Consider the following 19,164-nt stretch of genomic DNA (forward strand, 5'->3'; position numbering starts at 1 on the left):
TATTTAACCTCAATGTATATGTGTTCTTTCCAGATTTTTTCTTGTGGTTGATTTCTAGTTTCATAGCATTGTGGTCAGAAAAGATGCTTTGTATGACTTTGATCTTTTTGAATTGGTTGAGACTTGTTTTGTGGCCTAATACGTGATCTGTTCTGGAGAATGTTTCACATGCACTTGAAAAGAATATATATTCTGCTGTCTTAGGAAGGAATGTTCTGAATATATCTGTGTCATTCAAAGTCACGGTTTCCTTGTTGATTTTCTGTTTGGGTGATCTGTCCATTGATGCAAGTGGGTGTTAAAGTCTCCTACTGTTATTGTATTACTATCAGTAGTTCCTTTATGTTTGTTATTAACTGTTTTATGTATCTGAGTGCTCCCATGTTGGGTACATAAATATTTACAATTGTTATATTTTCTTGTTGGATTGTCCCCTTTATGATAATATAGTGTCCTTCTTTGTCTCTTGTTACAGTCTTTGTTTTAAAGTCTATTTTGTCCAATATAAGTATGTTATGCCACAGCTTTCTTTTCACATCTGTTTGCGTGATAAATGCTTTTCCATCCCTTCACTTTCAATCTGCCTGTGTCTTTAGGTCAGAAATGAGTCTCTTGTAGGTAGGTAGGTAGCATATAGACGGGTCTTGTTTTTTTTATCCATTCCATCACCCTGTGTCTTTTGACTGGAGTGTTTAGTCCATTTACATTCAAAGTAATTAATGATAGATATGTATGCATTGCTATTTTGTTACTTGTTGTGTGGTTATTTTTATAGTTCTTCTCTGTTCCTTGTTTCTCTTGCTCTCTTCTCTCATGGTTTGCTGGCTTGCTTTAGTGATATACTTGGATTCCTTTTCTTTATTTTTTGTATATCTATTACTGTTTTCTGATTGCGGTTACCATCAGGTTTGTATATAACATCTTCTGTATATATCAGTTTATATTAAGTTGATGGTTGCCCAAGTTTGAACCTTCTTTACTCTTTCCCCTGCTGTGTTTTACATATATTGAGTCATACTTTATATTCTTTTAATTTATATATAGTCATACTTTATATATTTGATTTTTACAGATATACTTAAATTTTACTGCTTTTGTGCTTCCTACTTTTCTTACTCTTACTTATGGTCTTTCCTTTCCACTCAGAAGAGTCCCCTTTACCATTTCTTGCTGGGTTGCTATAGTAGTCATGAACTCCCTTAATCTTTGTTGTCTGGGAAACTCTTTATCTCTCCTTCTATTCTGAATGATAACCTTGCTGGATAGATTATTCTTGGCTGCAGATTTTTTTTCCTTTCAGCACTTTGAATATATTATGCCACTTTCTTCTGCCTGCAAAGTTTCTGCTGAAAAGTCTGCTGATAGCCTTATGGGGCTTCCCCTTGTATGTAACTGTCTTCTTTTCTCTTGATGCTTTTAAAATTTTCTCTCTATTACTACTTTTTGCCATTTTAATTACTATGTGTGTTGGTTTGGTTTCATAGGGTTGATCTTGTTGGAGGGTTTCTGTGCCTCCTGGATCTGGTTATCTATTTCCTTCTGCAGATTAGGGAAGTTTTCAGCTGTTACTTATTAAAATAAATTTTCTGCCCCCTTTCCCCTCTCTTCTTCTAGGATTCCTGTAATGAGAATGTTATGCTTGATAAAGTTGCTGAGCTTCCTAAGTCTGTTCTCATTTTGCATAATTTTTTTTCTCTTAGCTGGCCAACTTGATTATTTTCCATTACTCTGTCCTCCAGGTCACTAACTTATTTTTTTGCTTCCTCCGGCTAGCTATCTATTCTGTCTAGTGTATTTTTTTAAGCAGGCTCCATGCCCAGCCAGAAGCCCGGTGTGTGACTTGAACTCACAACCCCAAGATGGAGACCTGAGCTGAAGTCAAGTTGGACACTTAACCAACTGAGCCACTCAGGCACCCCTCCCTCTAGTGTATTTTTAATTTCATTTATTGTGTTCTTCATCTTTAATTAGCTCTTTTTATCTTTTTTTTTTAAGAGTCTCACTAATATCCTCCACTCTTTACTCAAGTCCAGTGAGTATCTTTATGATCATTACTTTAACTTCTCTATCAGAGGCATTACTTATCTCTGTTTTCCTGCGGTCTCTTGTTATGGTTTTGTCCTGTTCTTTTATTTGGTACATATTCTCTGTCTCCTCATTTTGTCTAACTCTCTGTGTCTGTTTCTGTGTGTTAGGAAAGTCAGCTACATCTCCTGTTCTTGAAAGTAATGGCCTTATGAATAAGAGATCCTGTAGAACCCTGCGGTGCAGTGTCCCCTGTTCCCCAGAATCTGGTGCTTTAAGGGTATGTCCTATGTGTATTGCATGCACCCTGCTGCTGTGTGTTGGCCACTTTTGCCTTTAGTCCAGTCTTCTGCAATGGCTCTCTTTGCCTGTTGTGGGCAGTGTTTCGTCCCTGTGTTGTTAGTGGGCCAGTGTGGGGCCACCTTGGGCTTGAGTTTAGTCAGACCAGGCATTTGCCTGAGATTTTACAGCACCAAACTGAAGGGTGCTTTCCCTGTGTTGTCCCTTGAGAAGCTTTTATTGGTTGGTGGGCCTGCAATCAGACCACCTGTCTGCCCCCAGCCCACTGCTGGGACTGTCCGACTGGGGTGTGTGGTTATCTTCCCCTCACCCAAGGGCAGGAGTCACTTTGCAGTGGTGCTGTGGCCCCGTCACAGCTCCTTGCACACTGCCCGGCTTGTGGCTCCAGTTGGAATAGGCTCCAACCAAGAGCTGTTGGAGGAGGCAGGGCCCACAGTGTCCACAAGGTTTGTGCTGGCAGAGGGGACTGCCAGTGCAGGGTGTGGCCAGTGCAGCCACTGGTATGGAGCCTGCAGTTTTAACAAGGCATGCTGGTCTGTAGTGGGACCCACCACCACTGGAGGATTGAGGCTTCACAAAGCACAGGGGTTGGGAGACAAGGTGTTGGCAAGGTGCGCCAGTATACTAGGGAGGAGACCTTCAGTGCTGGGACTGAGGCAAGCTTGGCTGGAGGGGACAGATCCCCTAACAGGGCAGGTGGTGGTATAAGCAAGTTAGGTAATGAGTGTCAGCTCTGGGCTAGTTCCCAAAGGTGGCCATGTGTTTGTGCTGGGGGTGCGGAAGGGAAATGGTTCCTGCCAGCTCCTCTGTTCCTGGGGGAGTCTCCCAGGGATCTCTAACCCCTGGGGACACACTCTGAAATTAGTAAATAACCCTCCTGTATGCCCCAGACTGTTGTGTCTAGGCTGTATCCCCACGGGTTGTTTGTAGTGCTGTCTCTTTAAGGTTGGGAACTCAGCTGGCTCTCCCAGAAACCGTCCTGCTGATTTTTAAAATCTGAGGCTTTAAGTTCCACTGATTGTGAGAACTCACAAAATCCAGCCCCTCTAGTTTTGAAAGCCAAATGTTGTGGCACTTCATCTTCCCCATGCAGGCTCCCCTGTGTGATAGTCTTGCTCTCCCCTCTTCATGTCCATGGTTCCCTCCTTTCCAAGGACTGCCAGGGTTCATTTAGCTCTGACCACATCTCCACCCTTCCTACCCTCTTCAGTGTGGCCTCTTCTCTACCTTTAGTTGTGGAGTTGGTTCCACCAGTCTTTGGGTTGTTTTCTGGGTTTTTTACACTGATGTGAGCATTACCTAGTTGTATCTGTGGGCCAAGGTGAGCTCAGGGTCCTCCCATTCCTCCAGCTTACCAGATGGTCCACTTCCTTTTTATCTTTCAGAAATGTCTCAGTGTTTATAGTTCATTGATAAGATCTTTTCCTAGTTTTTTGTAGAGCTATAGATTTTCTTTTTTTTTATCCTTAGACCTTTTTTCCCATTTCAGTGGCATTTGGAGAGGGAAGAGGATGTTAATATGTAAGTTCAGTGCATTCCTCTTGAATCAGAATTTTCATCTCTTACTCTATATGGACTCTTTGGGCAATTTCATTCACATAATTCAGTCACCATTTTTATAATGATGGCTTCCAAATCTACATCCTTTACCTAAAGTCTCTCACTTGCAGAGCTCTATTTATTTAACCGTCTGCTAGTAGATATCCGCATTCGCATGTCCCATGGGTACTTCAAACTGTCCATCAACAGGTGAATGGATAAACAAATTATGGTGTAGCCACATAATGGAATAGTACTTAGCAATTAAAAAAATGAACTGTTGATGTACGGAACAATATGGATGAGTCTCAAAATAATGATGCCAAGTGAAAGAAGCCAGGCAAAAAAAGAATATATGCCGTATGATTCCATTTCTGTAAAACTCTAGAAAACACCACTCTGTAATGACAGAAAGCATATCAGTGGTTGCCAGGGGAGGTGACAGGCTTGGGGTGGGGGTGGGAGGGGAGAGGGGAGATAGGAGGGAGGGATTACAAAGAGGCAAGAGGGAACTTTTCATGGTGATGGATCTGTTTATTTCCTTGGTTGTGGTAGTGGTTTCAAAACCCATCCTTTATACATGTTCAGTTTATCGTATGCCAGTTACACCTAAATAAAGCTGGAAGAAAACCCTCAGTATTAAAGGCTTTTAACAGAAAAATGGCAGTTCCTGCCCACTCTTTTCTATCCCCCTCCCAGTCCTCCTCCCCAAAGGCAGACACCTGGAACTCTTCCAGGGCTCTTCTGACACACAGGCCATGTTCTAATATGCTTAGTCTGTTACTTATTGATTCTTCCATTTAGAACTTCAGGCAGTCTCTGTTTATTCTTTCCTATTACAGTAGTTGATAATTTATTTGTCTCACTCTACTATTTTTACTTCTCTTCCCTGTGTTCTGATACAGTTCTTGGTTAAATCAATCATCAGTGCTAGCATTACTAGGAACATTAAATATTGTACATTATTGAGTCAAGTAGTATGCTTTGATTGCATGTATTTCTTTAATACCTTCCCTCTTGGTTAACTGCATTTTCCCTTATTTGCTTTGTTTTTTACGTACTTATAGCTAATTTTTTTTCCTGATGTCCCAACAGACTTTTAGACATCTAACAGCAATTTTTTCAGATGCTCAAAATATATAATCTGTCAATTCCAGTCCCCCATTCCCATTCCCTTGAGACAGTCCTCCTGCAGCTGTCTGTCCTCCTATATATGCCCTGATTGCTTTCTGGACTAGATACATAGCCGTCATGCTACGGCTTCTTCTCGCCATTCTTCAGTGTTGGCAACTAATTCCTGAGTCCCACGTCATTTTCCTTCATGGTTTATTCCTATATTCCTTCAGTTGGTTTTAGGAATACTACATCCTCTAGTTGCTTCCTAAAAAGGGATACTTGAAAGTTAATATTTTTTATTCCTTACAGGGCTCAAAATGTCATTATTTTACTGTCACCTAAATGTTTGGTTAGGTATAGAATTCTAGGTTAAGAGTAATATTCCTTTAGAATATTAGAGTTATTTTTGCACTGTCTTCTAGTATCTGATATTCAGAATTTAATTCTTTTGTGTGTGACCTGTTTTTTTCTATTTGGAAGCATTTATGATATTTTTATCTTGATGCTCTGAAATTTTTTATTGATGTGCCTAGTTCATTCATTGCTCTGGATTCTTCATTTATTTGACAAATATTTATAGAAAAAATCATTCTATACACACACACACACACACACACACACACACACACATTGTTCTAGGCAGTAGGGATATAGCAGTGAAAAAAATAGACAAAATCCCTTTCCCTCATGGAATTTACATTCTAGTGGTAAAGGCAGAAATTAAGAAATAAACTAGTATATAATGAAATGTCAGATAGTGGTAAGGACTATAAAGAAATACAAAGCAGAATAATGGAACAGAGAATGGAAGGACAATTTTTTACATAGGGTGGGCAGGGAATGCTTCTCTGAAGTGACAGTTATGCAGAGATCCAAATGAAGGAGGACACAAGCCTTGTGACTATGTGGAGGAAGAGTGTTCTAGGTAAAGGGAACAGCAAATACAAAGATTCTGAAGCAGAAATACACATGGAATGATGGAGAAGCAAAAGGCCAGTTGGGTGGCATTGGAGTGAATAAGAAAGCATGGTAGGAAATGAGGAAAAGGGTGGTAGGAAAGTGCATTTGTAGCCAGGGGCCAGGAAATTTAAGGCCTCATAGGACTTGATGAGGACTCTGGAATTTATTCTAATGGAGTCTTTTGAACAAGGACAAACGTACATTTTAAAAGAATCACATTGGTTGGAGGGTGGATCTGAATGGAAATGGACTGTCAAATTTGCAAGAATGTTAAGTGGTGAGACCATTAGGAAGCTATTTCAGTAGTCTAGGTGAAAGATTTAGTGGCTTAGACGTAGTAACTTAGCAATAGTGAGAAATGGTCAGATTTGAAATATATCCTACAGGGAGAACCAACAGGATTTGCTGCTGGGTTGGATATGGGGTGAGAGAAAGAGAGGAGTAAAAGATGAATGTTTGGATTTTTGGCCAGAGCAACTTGGTGAATGGTGGCACCACCTAACTGAGATGAGGGAAGACTGAGGGATTGTTTGGGAGATAGGGTGCAGGGGATTGAGTTGTGTTTTGGACATACTGGGTTTGAGATGCATGTTGACAGCTTATTGGAATTCTCCTTGGTGGCAGGTGGTCATCAACTAGAGGGTTCACAGGAGAGATGGGGCCAGAGATAACTTTGGGAATCCTTCATGTACAGTTGGTATTTAATACCATGGTTCTGGATGAGTTCCCTGGGGGGTGAGTATGGATAAGAGTGCGATCTGAGGATGGAACTCTCGAGCACTCCAATATTTAGAATTGGGAAATGGAAGAGAATCAAAAAAAGAACAGCAGTGAGATAGGTGGAAATCCAGGAGAATTCATATTCTAGAAGCCAGTTGAAAAAAATATTTCATGAGGAGGGCGGGATCCACTGTGTAAAATGTTGTTAAGAGTTTAGTAGGGTAAGGACCTAGAATTGACTATCGGATTTGACCATGTGGAGTTTATTGGTGGCTCTGACAAGCAGTTTCACTGAAGTATGAGGATGATTGGACAGAGGCTCAAGAGGGAATGGGGAGAGCAGAATTAGAGAAAGAAAGTAAAGACAACTATTTTGAGGAGTTTTTCTATAAAGGGGAACAGAAAAATGGGATAATGGCTGAATGGGGATTGGGATGTGGAGTCAAGGAAAGATATTATTGTTTTGTTTTGTTTGTGGTGGGAGATAATAGAACAAGTTTGTCTGATGGGATAATCACTGTAGCATAGGGTTTGGAATTAGGGGGTTGGAAGAGAGGAGAATATGAGAGAGATCTCTGTAAAATAAAATTGGGGGCACCTGGGTGGCACAGTTGGTTAAGCATCCAGCTTTTGATTTCAGCTCAGCTCATGATCTCAGAGTCATGAGATTGAGCCTCACATCGGGCTCCGTGCTCAGCATGGATTCTGCTTAAGACTCTCTCTCTCCCTCTGCCTCTCCCCCTGCTCAGTTCTCTCTTTCAAATAAATAAATCTTAAAAAAGAAAAGAAAAGAAAATTGACTGACGTTTTAGCCCAGAAATGTTTTAGTAATAAGACTTCAGTGTGACGCCAGCCTTTTCAGTTTGTAAACTAGTACCCTTCTGTTCTGAAAAATGTTCTTATATTCTATATTTGATTATCATCCATTCCCAGTCTCCCTGTTCTTTCTGGAATTCCTTTAGTCATGTGTTGGACACTTGGACTGATCCTCTGATTGGGAGAATTTTCTCTCTGATTGTCCATCTCTTCCCTCAGCCTTGTCTTCTAATCCTTCTGTAGAGTTTTTTTTTTTTTTAATTTGAACTATCTTACTATTTTAATTTTCCATAGCATCCTATCCCTTTTAAGTGAGTGCAGTAACTTCTCACTTAAGATCTCAAGGTTTTTATTTGTTCTGTGATTTGTTTTCTTCTGTTCCCTGCATAGTCTCTGTTTCCTCCAAATATTCAGTTATCTGCTTGCTTGTTTTGGTCTCTCTTTGACGTGGGAGGCTTTCTTCAAATGTCTGATGATCCTTGGCTGCCCATTTTTATTTGTGTGGGGCACTAAAAAGCTCCATGTGCAAGAATGGGGCTTGTTACTGGTGGGCTTCATAGTAGGGTGAGCTCAAGGTCAACTGGCTTTTTCATTGTCAGTGTGTAGAGCTCTTCAAGACTGTTGAGTTTTTTCAAAGAATGGGGATGGTAAGGTATATGCCTGAACAGAACAGGAACAGAAAGATGAGGGCTTCATGTTCCTATAGGTGGACTGTTATTCAGTCCCCCTCTTTTCATTTTGTGCATTATCCCTGCCCTGTGCTTGATGCCCCAAGTGCAGAACATCTCCATCTCCGTTTCTCCCGGAGACAACCCTGGTAGAATGCAGTAGTCATCTGGGCTGGGGTAGGGGTGAGGGTAGCTTTTTGTGCTACTTGGTACCTCAAAGAACTGAGACTCTTAGATTATTTAGAGCACATCAGCTCATTGTCATCTGAATCCCTCCACTCCTACTTCATAGTCCACCCCATGTCCCATTAAGTCACTTTCCATTCCTCTAATAGCTTTCCATCACAGAAAGGCTGGGGCTTTTTTTTTTTTTGGTCATCGGAAAAGTCATGTATGCTAATGTAGTCTCTTCTGTTCACTTACTAATGGGTTAGTGCCTTTTTTTCCCTTTATTATAATTTTAGTGGGGAAGCATGAGGAGGGAAAGGGGGTAAACATATGTGGTTAATGTGCCAGGTTTATCCAGAACCCATCTGCCTCTCTGAAGTGTAATCATCGCAATAATGTTTACTGAGTGCTTACTGCATGCCAGACACTGTTGAAGTGCTTTACATTTATTAATTCCATACTCATAACAATCTTATGCAATAGGTACTATTATTATTGCCATTTTACAGATGAAGAAACTAAGGCACAGAAAAGTTAACTTGACAAAGTTACACAGCCAGTAAGTGGGGGACTAGCATTCCAACTCAGCTGTCAGACTCTAGAGATACTTCCTGCTTTTAAAACTCTCCAATAGTATTTCATTCCTTGATTTCAGATTCCAGACAACTTAGCATGCCATTCCCGTTCTTCACGATCAGGCCCAGCGTACCTCTCCAACCTCACCTCTCTCAACTCTGCCCTTAACACCACCTCTTTGACCTTATATTCTAGCCACACTAAGCTTGCTCTGCATGGAGAAGGTTCTAGTGATCCTCATGCCTTTTTCATGCTGTTCCTCTGCCCCAAACATTCCTTCATTCTCTAGAATGATCAGTACAATGTTAGGGTATTCCATTTTATTAAATTGAATATTTGCATAATTTCTTTTATCTAGCAATCAACTCATGCTTTTGTTTTTTTAAGATTTTATTTATTTATTTGACAGAGAAAGACACAGAGAAAGAGGGAACACAAGCAGGGGGAGTAGGAGAGGGAGAAGCAGGCTTCCCGCTGAGCAGGGAGCCGGATGTGGGGCTCGATCCCAGGACCCTGGGATCATGACCTGAGCTGAAGGTAGACGCTTAACGACTGAGCCACACAGGTGCCCCTCAACTCATGCTTTTGATTTGATTTAGCATGTCTTCTTGAAAATGTATAATTGAATAAAATAATAATATTCCATTACTTGTGATGGGTTCATAAGTCTAACAGACTAACTGAAATTATCTCCTTTAAATTTGATTGTATTGAGGGACACCTGGCTGGCTCAGTCAATAGAACATATGACTCTTGATCTCAGGGTCATGAGTTCAGACAGCATGTTGGGCATAGAGATTAGTTTAAAAATAAAGAAATTAATAAAAGTGAAAAAAATTGACTATTGAGAGTGAAATATTCTTTTGGAGTGTAAGTGAAAAGGTATATACTTTAAGTAGTAAATAAGTTCCATTCATTTGTTATTAAAATGTTTTCTAACCTTATCTTGCTCTTTTTCTTAATAGCCTTTTCTTCCTCTTGCAAATTTGGAGTGTTCACCAAACATCGAAACTTTCCTTTGCAAAGCTTTTGTACCAGCCTGCACAGAACAAATTAATGTGGTTCCACCTTGTCGTAACTTTTGTGAGAAAGTATATTCTGATTGCAAAAAATTAATCGACACTTTCGGTATGCGATGGCCTGAGGAACTTGAATGTGACAGGTAAGTTAAGTTTTCAACTGAAAGCTACCAGTGATCTTTTAATGTTGATATTAGTTTTCCAGAATGTTTGTGACAGGCTTTCATTATTTAATTTAACACATGTTTATTGCACACTTAACATATGCCAACCACTGTGGTGAGAGTGTTTTGGACACAATGGTGAGCAAAAACAGATTTACAGTGGGAACTTACAGTGGGGTGGGAGGAACAGATAGTAATCAAATGATTATAATAATAAATGTAAAATTATAACCATGCTAGATACAACAGGGAGAAGTACACAGTTCTCTGAGAAGATGTAAGGGTGCCTTTGACCCACACTGGGGGGAAATGAACTTATTATCAATTCACTGACCTTTTTGCACATTGACCTTGACTCATTACTTTTGTCTCCTATTCTCTAGACACTGGGGGATTGTAATTTGAAATATTCTGCTGATGTAATGAGACTTCACATGATAAAGCTGGGAAGGAAGCTGTGTCTACGTTTTTGTGTCTTTATCTATAGTCTGAAGTGTAGAAGCTTTGTAGAAGTCATATACCTCTGGTGGATAATTGTTTTCAGGAACAGTTGATAATATATGGTAAAGATGAGGATGCTCGTACCTTACCTTCTAGACAATCCCCTTCTATAGAAGCTTTTACACAAATAAGGAATCATGCTAAGAATAATGATTGCCACATTATTCCTAATTATTTAAAAAAGGGAAAAAGTGAAACTCCACTGTAGAAGAATGACTAGTAAACTGTGATGTACTTATACACAAGAATACCATGATACAGTTGATAAAATTAATGTAGTTGATCCACCTCTGTAAACATGGATAAATCTAAAAATTATAGTGTTAAGTTAAAAGAGGATGCTACAGGATAATATATATAGTATGATGTCATTTATATAAAATTTAAAACCTTCGTAAAACAGTATTATATATAACATTATGGTTAGAAAGTCACATAGTAAAATTTTTTTTAAATGCATAAGGAGAATAAAAACTGAACTTGTACTAATGAGTATTTCTGGGGTGAGAGGAAAGAGAATAGGACCAGAAAGGGGTCCCAACTGATCTCTACTGTTATATTGTTTTATTTTAAAAGATATAAAGCAAAACTGACATAATATTAAATTTTAAAAATGCTGGTAGATACATAGTGTTCTTTTTATGGGCATACATTTTAACATTTGCTACTCTTATCTATATCCAAAGCATATTTTAAACGTTTTCTTCTTGGGGTGCCTGGCTGGCTCAGCTAGTGGAGCGTGAGACTCTTTTTTTTTTTTTAAGATTTTATTTATTTATTTGACAGAGAGAGACAGCGAGAGAGGGAACACAAGCAGGGGGGAGTGGGAGAGGGAGAAGCAGGCTTCCCGCTGAGCAGGGAGCCCGATGCGGGGCTCGATGCCAGGACCCTGGGATCACGCCCTGAGCCGAAGGCAGATGCTTAACGACTGAGCCACCCAGGCGCCCCAGAGCATGAGACTCTTGACCTTGGGGTTATGAGTTTGAGTCCCACTTTGGGTGTGTAGAGATTACTTAAAAATAAAATCTTAAAAAAACACAAAAATAAATAAAATGTTTTCTTGTTAGAAACTCCCACTAATTTTTATTTTTTTTAAAGATTTTATTTATTTATTTGAGAGAGAGAGCACAAGTGGGGGGAGGGACAGAGAAAGAGGGAGAGGGACAAGCAGACACACATGAGGAGAGAGCCCAATGTGGGGCTCAATCCCAGGACCCGAAGATCATGACCTGAGCCAAAATCAGACGCTTAACTGACTGAGCCACCCAGGTGCCCCAAAACTCGCACTAATTTTTAAACTATATAGATCCTCCAAATGAATACGGGTGTGTAGAACTCAACTGAGTAATGAAGTGTTTCACAAAACAGAAATACACCTGTGTATATCATTCTGGTCTCCCATAAACAAGGGAGGCAAGGAGTACAGACTTCCAGTTATAAAATAAATATGTCATGGGGACATAATGTACAGCATGGGGAATATAGCCAATAACATTGTATTAATTTTGTGACAGATGGTGATTAGGTTTACTATGGTGACCATTTCTCAATGTATATAAATGTCGAATCACTATGTTGTACACCTAAAACTCATATAATATTGTATGTCAGTTATACCTCAATTAAAAAAACCCAGCCAAACTGAAACAGAATAGTGATGTGAATTAAGCTGGTCCCCAGTCTACCTCTTGGTGATCTTGCCTTTAAGAATGTAGAGATCACGTAAACTCAATCCAACAAGGGGAAGGGTCTCATTTCAGTCAATTTTAACTGTCAAAACCTTAGTCATATGGTTGAGCTACTTTGCTTGTGGGCATTAAAAAACAAGTGAACTTCCCCAAGACTTATATTTCAAATGCTGTAAACAGACAAGCCAACACTTTTTTGTCTGGAGACTACTAATTAAGATACATTCTTTCTTTCTTTTTTTTTAGGATAAATTCTTTCTTATTTAGTCTGGGAAGCAGAAATTATTTAAAAATTATTAATTGGGGCACCTGGCTGGCTCAGTCAGTGGAGCATGCAACTCTTGATCTCAGGGTTGTGAGTTCAAGCCCCACCTAGGGTGTAGAGCTTACTTAAAAAAAAAGTTTACAGGGTGCCTGGGTGGCTCAGTTGGTTAAGCGACTGCCTTCGGCTCAGGTCATGATCCTGGAGTCCCGGGATCGAGTCCCGCATCGGGCTCCCTGCTCGGCAAGGAGCCTGCTTCTCCCTCTAACCCTCCCCCCTCTCATGTACTCTCTCTCTCATTCTCGCTCTCTCAAATAAATAAATAAATCTTTAAAAAAAAAGTTTACAAAATAAAAATTATTAATTGATCATTTTCTGAGTAAGGGAATTTTCATATTCACTTGCCTCGTATTAAATATATGTTAGCGTGTTGGGGCCTCACTAACAACTACAAGTTTTTGGTTAACTTCAAAGCTCTAACCTATAATCTATCCAGGTTGTGTGTCTTCCCATCAACTATGAATGCATAAGGTAATACTTTATAGTTGGAAAGCATAGCATTAAAATAGTGAATCAGTAAAAATGTTGCCTTCAATTTTTATAATCTCTACAGATTGCAATACTGTGATGAGACCGTTCCTGTAACTTTTGATCCACACACACAGTTTCTTGGTCCTCAGAAGAAAACAGAGGAAGTTCAAAGAGACATTGGATTTTGGTGTCCAAGGCATCTTAAGACTTCTGGGGGACAAGGCTATAAGTTTCTGGGAATTGACCAGTGCGCACCTCCATGCCCTAACATGTATTTTAAAAGTGATGAGCTAGAGTTTGCAAAAAGTTTTATTGGGATAGTTTCAATATTTTGTCTCTGTGCAACTCTGTTCACATTCCTTACTTTCTTAATTGATGTTAAAAGATTCAGATACCCAGAGAGACCAATTATATATTACTCTGTCTGCTACAGCATCGTGTCCCTGATGTACTTTATCGGATTCTTGTTAGGCGACCGCACAGCCTGCAACAAGGCAGATGAGAAGCTAGAACTCGGGGACACAGTAGTTCTGGGCTCTCAGAATAAGGCTTGCACTGTTCTGTTTATGTTTTTGTATTTTTTCACAATGGCTGGCACGGTGTGGTGGGTGATTCTTACCATTACGTGGTTCCTAGCGGCAGGAAGAAAATGGAGTTGTGAAGCCATTGAACAAAAAGCGGTATGGTTTCATGCCGTTGCGTGGGGAATACCGGGTTTTCTGACCATTATGCTTCTTGCTATGAACAAAGTTGAAGGAGACAACATTAGTGGCGTTTGCTTCGTCGGCCTTTATGACCTGGATGCTTCCCGCTACTTTGTGCTCCTGCCACTATGCCTTTGTGTGTTTGTCGGACTGTCTCTTCTTTTAGCTGGCATTATTTCCTTAAATCACGTTCGGCAAGTTATCCAGCATGATGGCCGGAACCAAGAGAAACTAAAGAAATTTATGATTCGAATTGGGGTCTTTAGTGGCCTGTATCTTGTGCCACTGGTGACCCTTCTAGGATGTTACGTCTATGAGCAAGTGAACAGGATCACCTGGGAGATAACTTGGGTCTCTGACCACTGTCGTCAGTACCACATCCCATGTCCTTATCAGGTAAAGAGCATTTGTATTAGTTTGCTATCTTTTTTAAAGATTTTATTTATTTACTTATTTATTTATTTGAGAGAGAGAGAGAGAGAGAGAGTGCACAAGCCAGTGGGGATGGGCAGAGGGAGAGGGAGAAGCAGACTCCCTGCTGAGCCGAGAGCCCAACATGGGGCTCGATCCCAAAGCCCTGAGATCACCACCTGAGCCGAAGGCAGACGCTTAACCAACTGAGCCACCCAGGGACCCCTGTATTAGTTCACTGTTTAACATAGAGGATGTTCCCTGGAAGCACACTTGAACTAGTCATGAACATGACATTAGATTTCCCATAAGAAAATCCAGTAGACAGAGGGAAGGATTCCCTGGGCATCAGAAGAAACTGGGGTCAGGGCGCCTGGGTGGCTCAGACTATATAGACTTCTTTCCACTGAAAATGTATCACTGAAATTTTTATTACTCACTTTTCTTTGTAGGCAAAAACAGAAACCCGACCAGAACTGGCTTTATTTATGATAAAATATCTGATGACATTAATTGTTGGCATCTCTGCCGTCTTCTGGGTTGGAAGCAAAAAGACATGCACGGAATGGGCTGGGTTTTTTAAACGAAATCGTAAGAGAGAGTAAGCAGCTATTGAATTATCTGATGTTGTTTTAAATTAAATAGAACAAATACCAAGGAACCGTTCAAGTCATTATTGTACTTTCGTATGTCAACTGTTATGTCAAATTTGGAAATCTTTTTCCTGGAGAAATATACTTTATTTTGTTTGGCATTCATTAAAATAGTCTTCAACCTATACTATTCTATTGAAATATGAATGAAAGTTTTATAAAGTATTTATTTTCTTGACACAGCTTATATTTAATATTATCACTGCTATCGCTGGATTCATTATTTTGGGTGCAGCATTTTAAATTTTAATTATTTTATCAGTGATAAAAGATTAAATGAGATCAAATATATATAAGGAAATCTATAGAGTATGATTCACAGATACTGTATGATCATTGTTTCCTACCTTTAAATTTTATTACACATAGTGCTGGCTTAAAATGTCACTTATTTGCCTTGCTTAAGATGGTAAAATTTTAAACTTATGTAGTATTTTATAACAATATAGTAGATTTAGAAGTAAATAGTTCATTTTGGTTATTTATGTACATTGTACGCTCTATACAATCAACAGTGTAGTATAGGTTTTTAAACTGTTTCCCATTGGTTTGATTAATAAACTTTCTTGTGGTAAAAATTCCAGAACTATAGATCTTTTCTAAGTTTTTGAAGTCTGAAGAATTACATTTTTTTTTTAAGATTTATTTATTTGACAGCACACAAGCAGGGGGAGAGGTGGAGGGAGAAGCAGTCTCCCCGCTGAGCAGGGAGCCTGATTGAAGAATTGCATTTAACTGGACTTTAATTTTTTTGCACTATTATTACATATCTGTCCCGTGTTTGTATACTCACACTTCAGTATAACTTGCAAACTTTAATGTTAGAAAGCAAACAAACTTAACAACAACCATTCTACGTCCTTTCTCTTCTGGTTTACTTTTATACTTGATGTATTTACGTGTGATACACAGATCGTCCCCTACTTTATGCTGCTTTGCGTTTCCTTGCCCTCATCCTTGGTTTAGCTTCTTTAATTTCTTACCAATCTACTTATGCTGTTAAAGGCAACTAACAGTGTATGCAAAAAAGACTTCACTTCATGACAATCTACTTATAGCTCGTAATACTTAGAATCCCAGATTTCATAACCATAAGTCATTTAGAATTTTTGACTTGTTTGACTCAGGATTTTTGGCATAAGAGATGTATCCTTTTTGGCTTCTCGATAGCACTTAACATTTACCAAGTAAGCCCTGTGCTTGGTTTCTCTTGCAGTCCAATCAGTGAAAGCCGCAGAGTTCTACAGGAGTCATGTGAGTTCTTCTTAAAGCACAACTCTAAAGTTAAACACAAAAAGAAGCACTGCAAACCCAGTTCGCACAAGCTGAAGGTCATTTCCAAATCCATGGGAACCAGCACAGGCGCTACAGGCAATCACGGCACCTCCTCGGTGGCAATCACTAACCACGATTACTTAGGACAAGAAGCTTCGACAGAAATACCGACCTCCCCAGAGACGTCCGTGAGAGAGGTGAGAGCGGATGGAGCGAGCACCCCCAGATCCAGAGAAGAGGGCTGTGGGGAGCCGGCCTCCCCAGCAGCATCCGGCTCCAAACTCTGTGGGGAACAGGCCGACAGGAAAGGCCGGGCAGGCAATGGGAACGATAAGATCAGCGTGTCTGAAAGTCTGCGGAGTGAGGGAAGGTGAGCTTGGATTTTGTTATCTTCAATCGGGACTACTTTGAATACTGCATTATCCATTTTTTATTAAAGCATAGCACATCGGGAAAGAAAATGTTCTAGGAGAGGACATGTCCATACACTTCATCCAAGGAAGTTTGGCTTTAAGAAGTTTGAGTTCAGCCTATAAGTGTGCTATTCGGTAGTTTGATTCTTAGCTTGGAAAAGAGCCTTCGTGAATGTTGTTCAAGTAGGAAAGTGATGTTCATTTTTATGGCAGTTGTTAAGTGTTGCATGTATATTTGGGTAAATGTTTAAGATCCTTCTGAAATACAGGCTATTAAGTTGTAAGTAGCACTGTATCATAGTACTAAAAGGCAGTTGTATTTCATATGAAGATGATTATAAAATTATTATTTATTTATTTATATTTTATTCATTATTTATTTTCTGAACATGAAAGGATATTGACATTATCTTTAAGGGAATTTTCCCAAATGGTCATAGGTGATCCAAACACAGGTAAACATCCAATTAGCCAGAATGCCAACAGCTAAGTACTTTTAGGTCTCAAGGTTGTCTCACTTCCCTCCTCCCAGACTAAACCACATGCACCTTCTTTGTGTTCCCATAACAGCTTTTGCAGACTGGATTCTAAGTAGATACGTGCTCTGATAAAGGTGGATGCTGGTTGGGAGTAAAACTCATGAGAAGTGGATGGCAGTTGTAAGGACATTTGGCCTCACATGTGTGCTTTGGTCTGTAGTATGTCACCTTTCGTCTTTTTACCTAGGGTAACTCCAAAAAGTGATGTCACTGAAGCCGGCCCAGGGCAGAGCTACAGCTTGCAGGCCCCAGGTTCCTCAGAGCCGGGCAGCCTGAGAGGCTCCACGTCACTGCTCGTTCACTCGGCTTCCGGGGGTAGAAAAGAGCAGGGCCCCGGCAGTCACTCCGATACGTGAGGGACGGGTTCGCCCCCTGCTGAGAAGTGGATTCGTGCTACACTGGAGCGGACAGCGCGCTGTCTCGTCAGCATCACTGTTCTGTTCTTTTGCACCGACAGCTACATTGCGGGCTGTTACACTGGAAACAGTAGATTCCAAGAATAAAAGGATTCATTTCGCACAGAGGTTAACGATGACCGTATACCCAGAAAGCAGAAATGTTCAGGTTAATAATATTTTTTTAAGTTGTGCGGGAGGAGGGAGTGAGAGGAATCTTCCTTTTCTATTTATGAAGATTCTACTCTTGTTAAAAGTATTTTAAGATGTACTATATGCTATTTCACTTTTATGGTATAAAATCAAGATATTTCTTTGCTTAAGTATTTAAAACTTATCTTTGTATCTTTTTTATATATTTGAAAATAAGTTTATATGTATTTGAACTTTTTTAGGAATCCTGGAAAAGCTATCCCAACTATTTTTGTTATGTTATTCTGAGATTTTAGCACTACTTTGGTAGCTTTGACACTGAGTTTCTAAGAAAATTGAAAAATAGTATTCTTTTATAGTATAAAAAATATTTGACACACCAGAAGGTGTTGTAATGGGAATTCAGCTTTAAAAATCCACTTATTCCACTTTATCATCTTCCCTGTGTGAATTTTATAAAGTCTTATTGTTTTAGGAATTTCATACATCTGTTATGCCACTAAAATAAGGTGCTTGATGTCTAATGTTGATTGTATTATGCTGCTCACTGATCCTTCTACACTTTTAAATAATATGTCCTGAAGGATTAGATGAAATCTACTCTTTTAGAAATTAAGCCAAGGGCAATTGATTTCCTTTTTTAAAAAAATATGACCACTCAAGATTGTATTTTTATGACCATTTATAGTTGCTTATATTTTTAACTTTTGTTTTTTAACATTTAGAGTTCTAAAGTTTGTACAGTATCTTTGTCAGACATTATGTAGAATTCATTTCTGTACTTAAATAGGATTTTGCTGAACATTTAAAAGTGTGTTAAAAAATGTGTTAGCATTAGTGCCAATCAAATGGGAAAAAATTTGTCTTGATAAAATGTATTTTATATAACGTACTTTAAAATATTAAAGAATTTTCTTAATTTTATTTCCAACTAAGCGTTATACCTTGAACAATGTCTTCTGATGCTTTTGGTTTTTTCCTCTATTTAGCATTCTATTAGGCATAAAAAAAGATTATCATGTACTGTATGGAAAATGTAAATATTAACTTTTCCACATTTTTGAACTTTGTATACCAAAACATTGTGTGATCTCTCCAGTAATAAAATTTTCTCTGTGTAAGAGATTGTGGAGTATTCTATGCTTATTCTTAGTGGTCCTAACCCAGGAAGTGGTAGAATTTTTCAGATCAGTGGCTCCATGACTAATAAGCCAGAAGTTTGTTTGTTTTAAAGATTTTATTTATCTGACAGAGAGACAACGAGAGGGAACACAAGCAGGGGGAGTGGGAGAGGGGGAAGCAGTGACTTTATTAACGTCTCCTAGTCACTCTAATAATTTTATAGTTGGTTTTTCCTGGATTTTCAATGTAGATGATCTTTTCATGTCAAATAATGGTAATTTTATTTCTCAGCTATTAGCCTGAACTGGGAACCTATCACTGTTAATAAATAGCGGTGTCAGCGGGCGTCCTGGTCTCGTTTATTTGAATGAGAATGTCTCTAGTATTTCATCATTAAAAACAACATTGGCATTTGATAGATCTTTTTTCACTAGTTAATCACGAAT

The 19,164-nt window shown here is 39.2% G+C and overlaps 1 protein-coding gene across 4 annotated transcripts in view; it reads left to right on the forward strand.

The window, feature by feature from the left end:
• The window catches only part of FZD6 (frizzled class receptor 6), a 36,183-nt gene extending 17,473 nt beyond the window's left edge, over window positions 1-18,710 (forward strand). For 2 of the 4 annotated variants that reach the window (XM_025871500.2, XM_073893064.1), the window contains exons 3-7: window positions 9,854-10,050; window positions 13,136-14,153; window positions 14,621-14,769; window positions 16,038-16,466; window positions 17,236-18,710. In XM_025871500.2, the coding sequence (XP_025727285.1) occupies window positions 9,854-10,050; window positions 13,136-14,153; window positions 14,621-14,769; window positions 16,038-16,466; window positions 17,236-17,404 (1,962 nt within the window). In that variant the 3' untranslated portion in view covers window positions 17,405-18,710. The other 2 variants (XM_073893066.1, XM_073893065.1) reach the window with 2 other exon arrangements.
• The last annotated feature ends 454 nt before the right edge of the window (window positions 18,711-19,164 follow it).

This window comes from Callorhinus ursinus, unplaced genomic scaffold, assembly GCF_003265705.2.
Source record: "Callorhinus ursinus isolate GAN/ISIS: 27379988/994484 unplaced genomic scaffold, GSC_fseal_2.0 scaffold5, whole genome shotgun sequence".
NCBI lineage: Eukaryota > Metazoa > Chordata > Mammalia > Carnivora > Otariidae > Callorhinus > Callorhinus ursinus.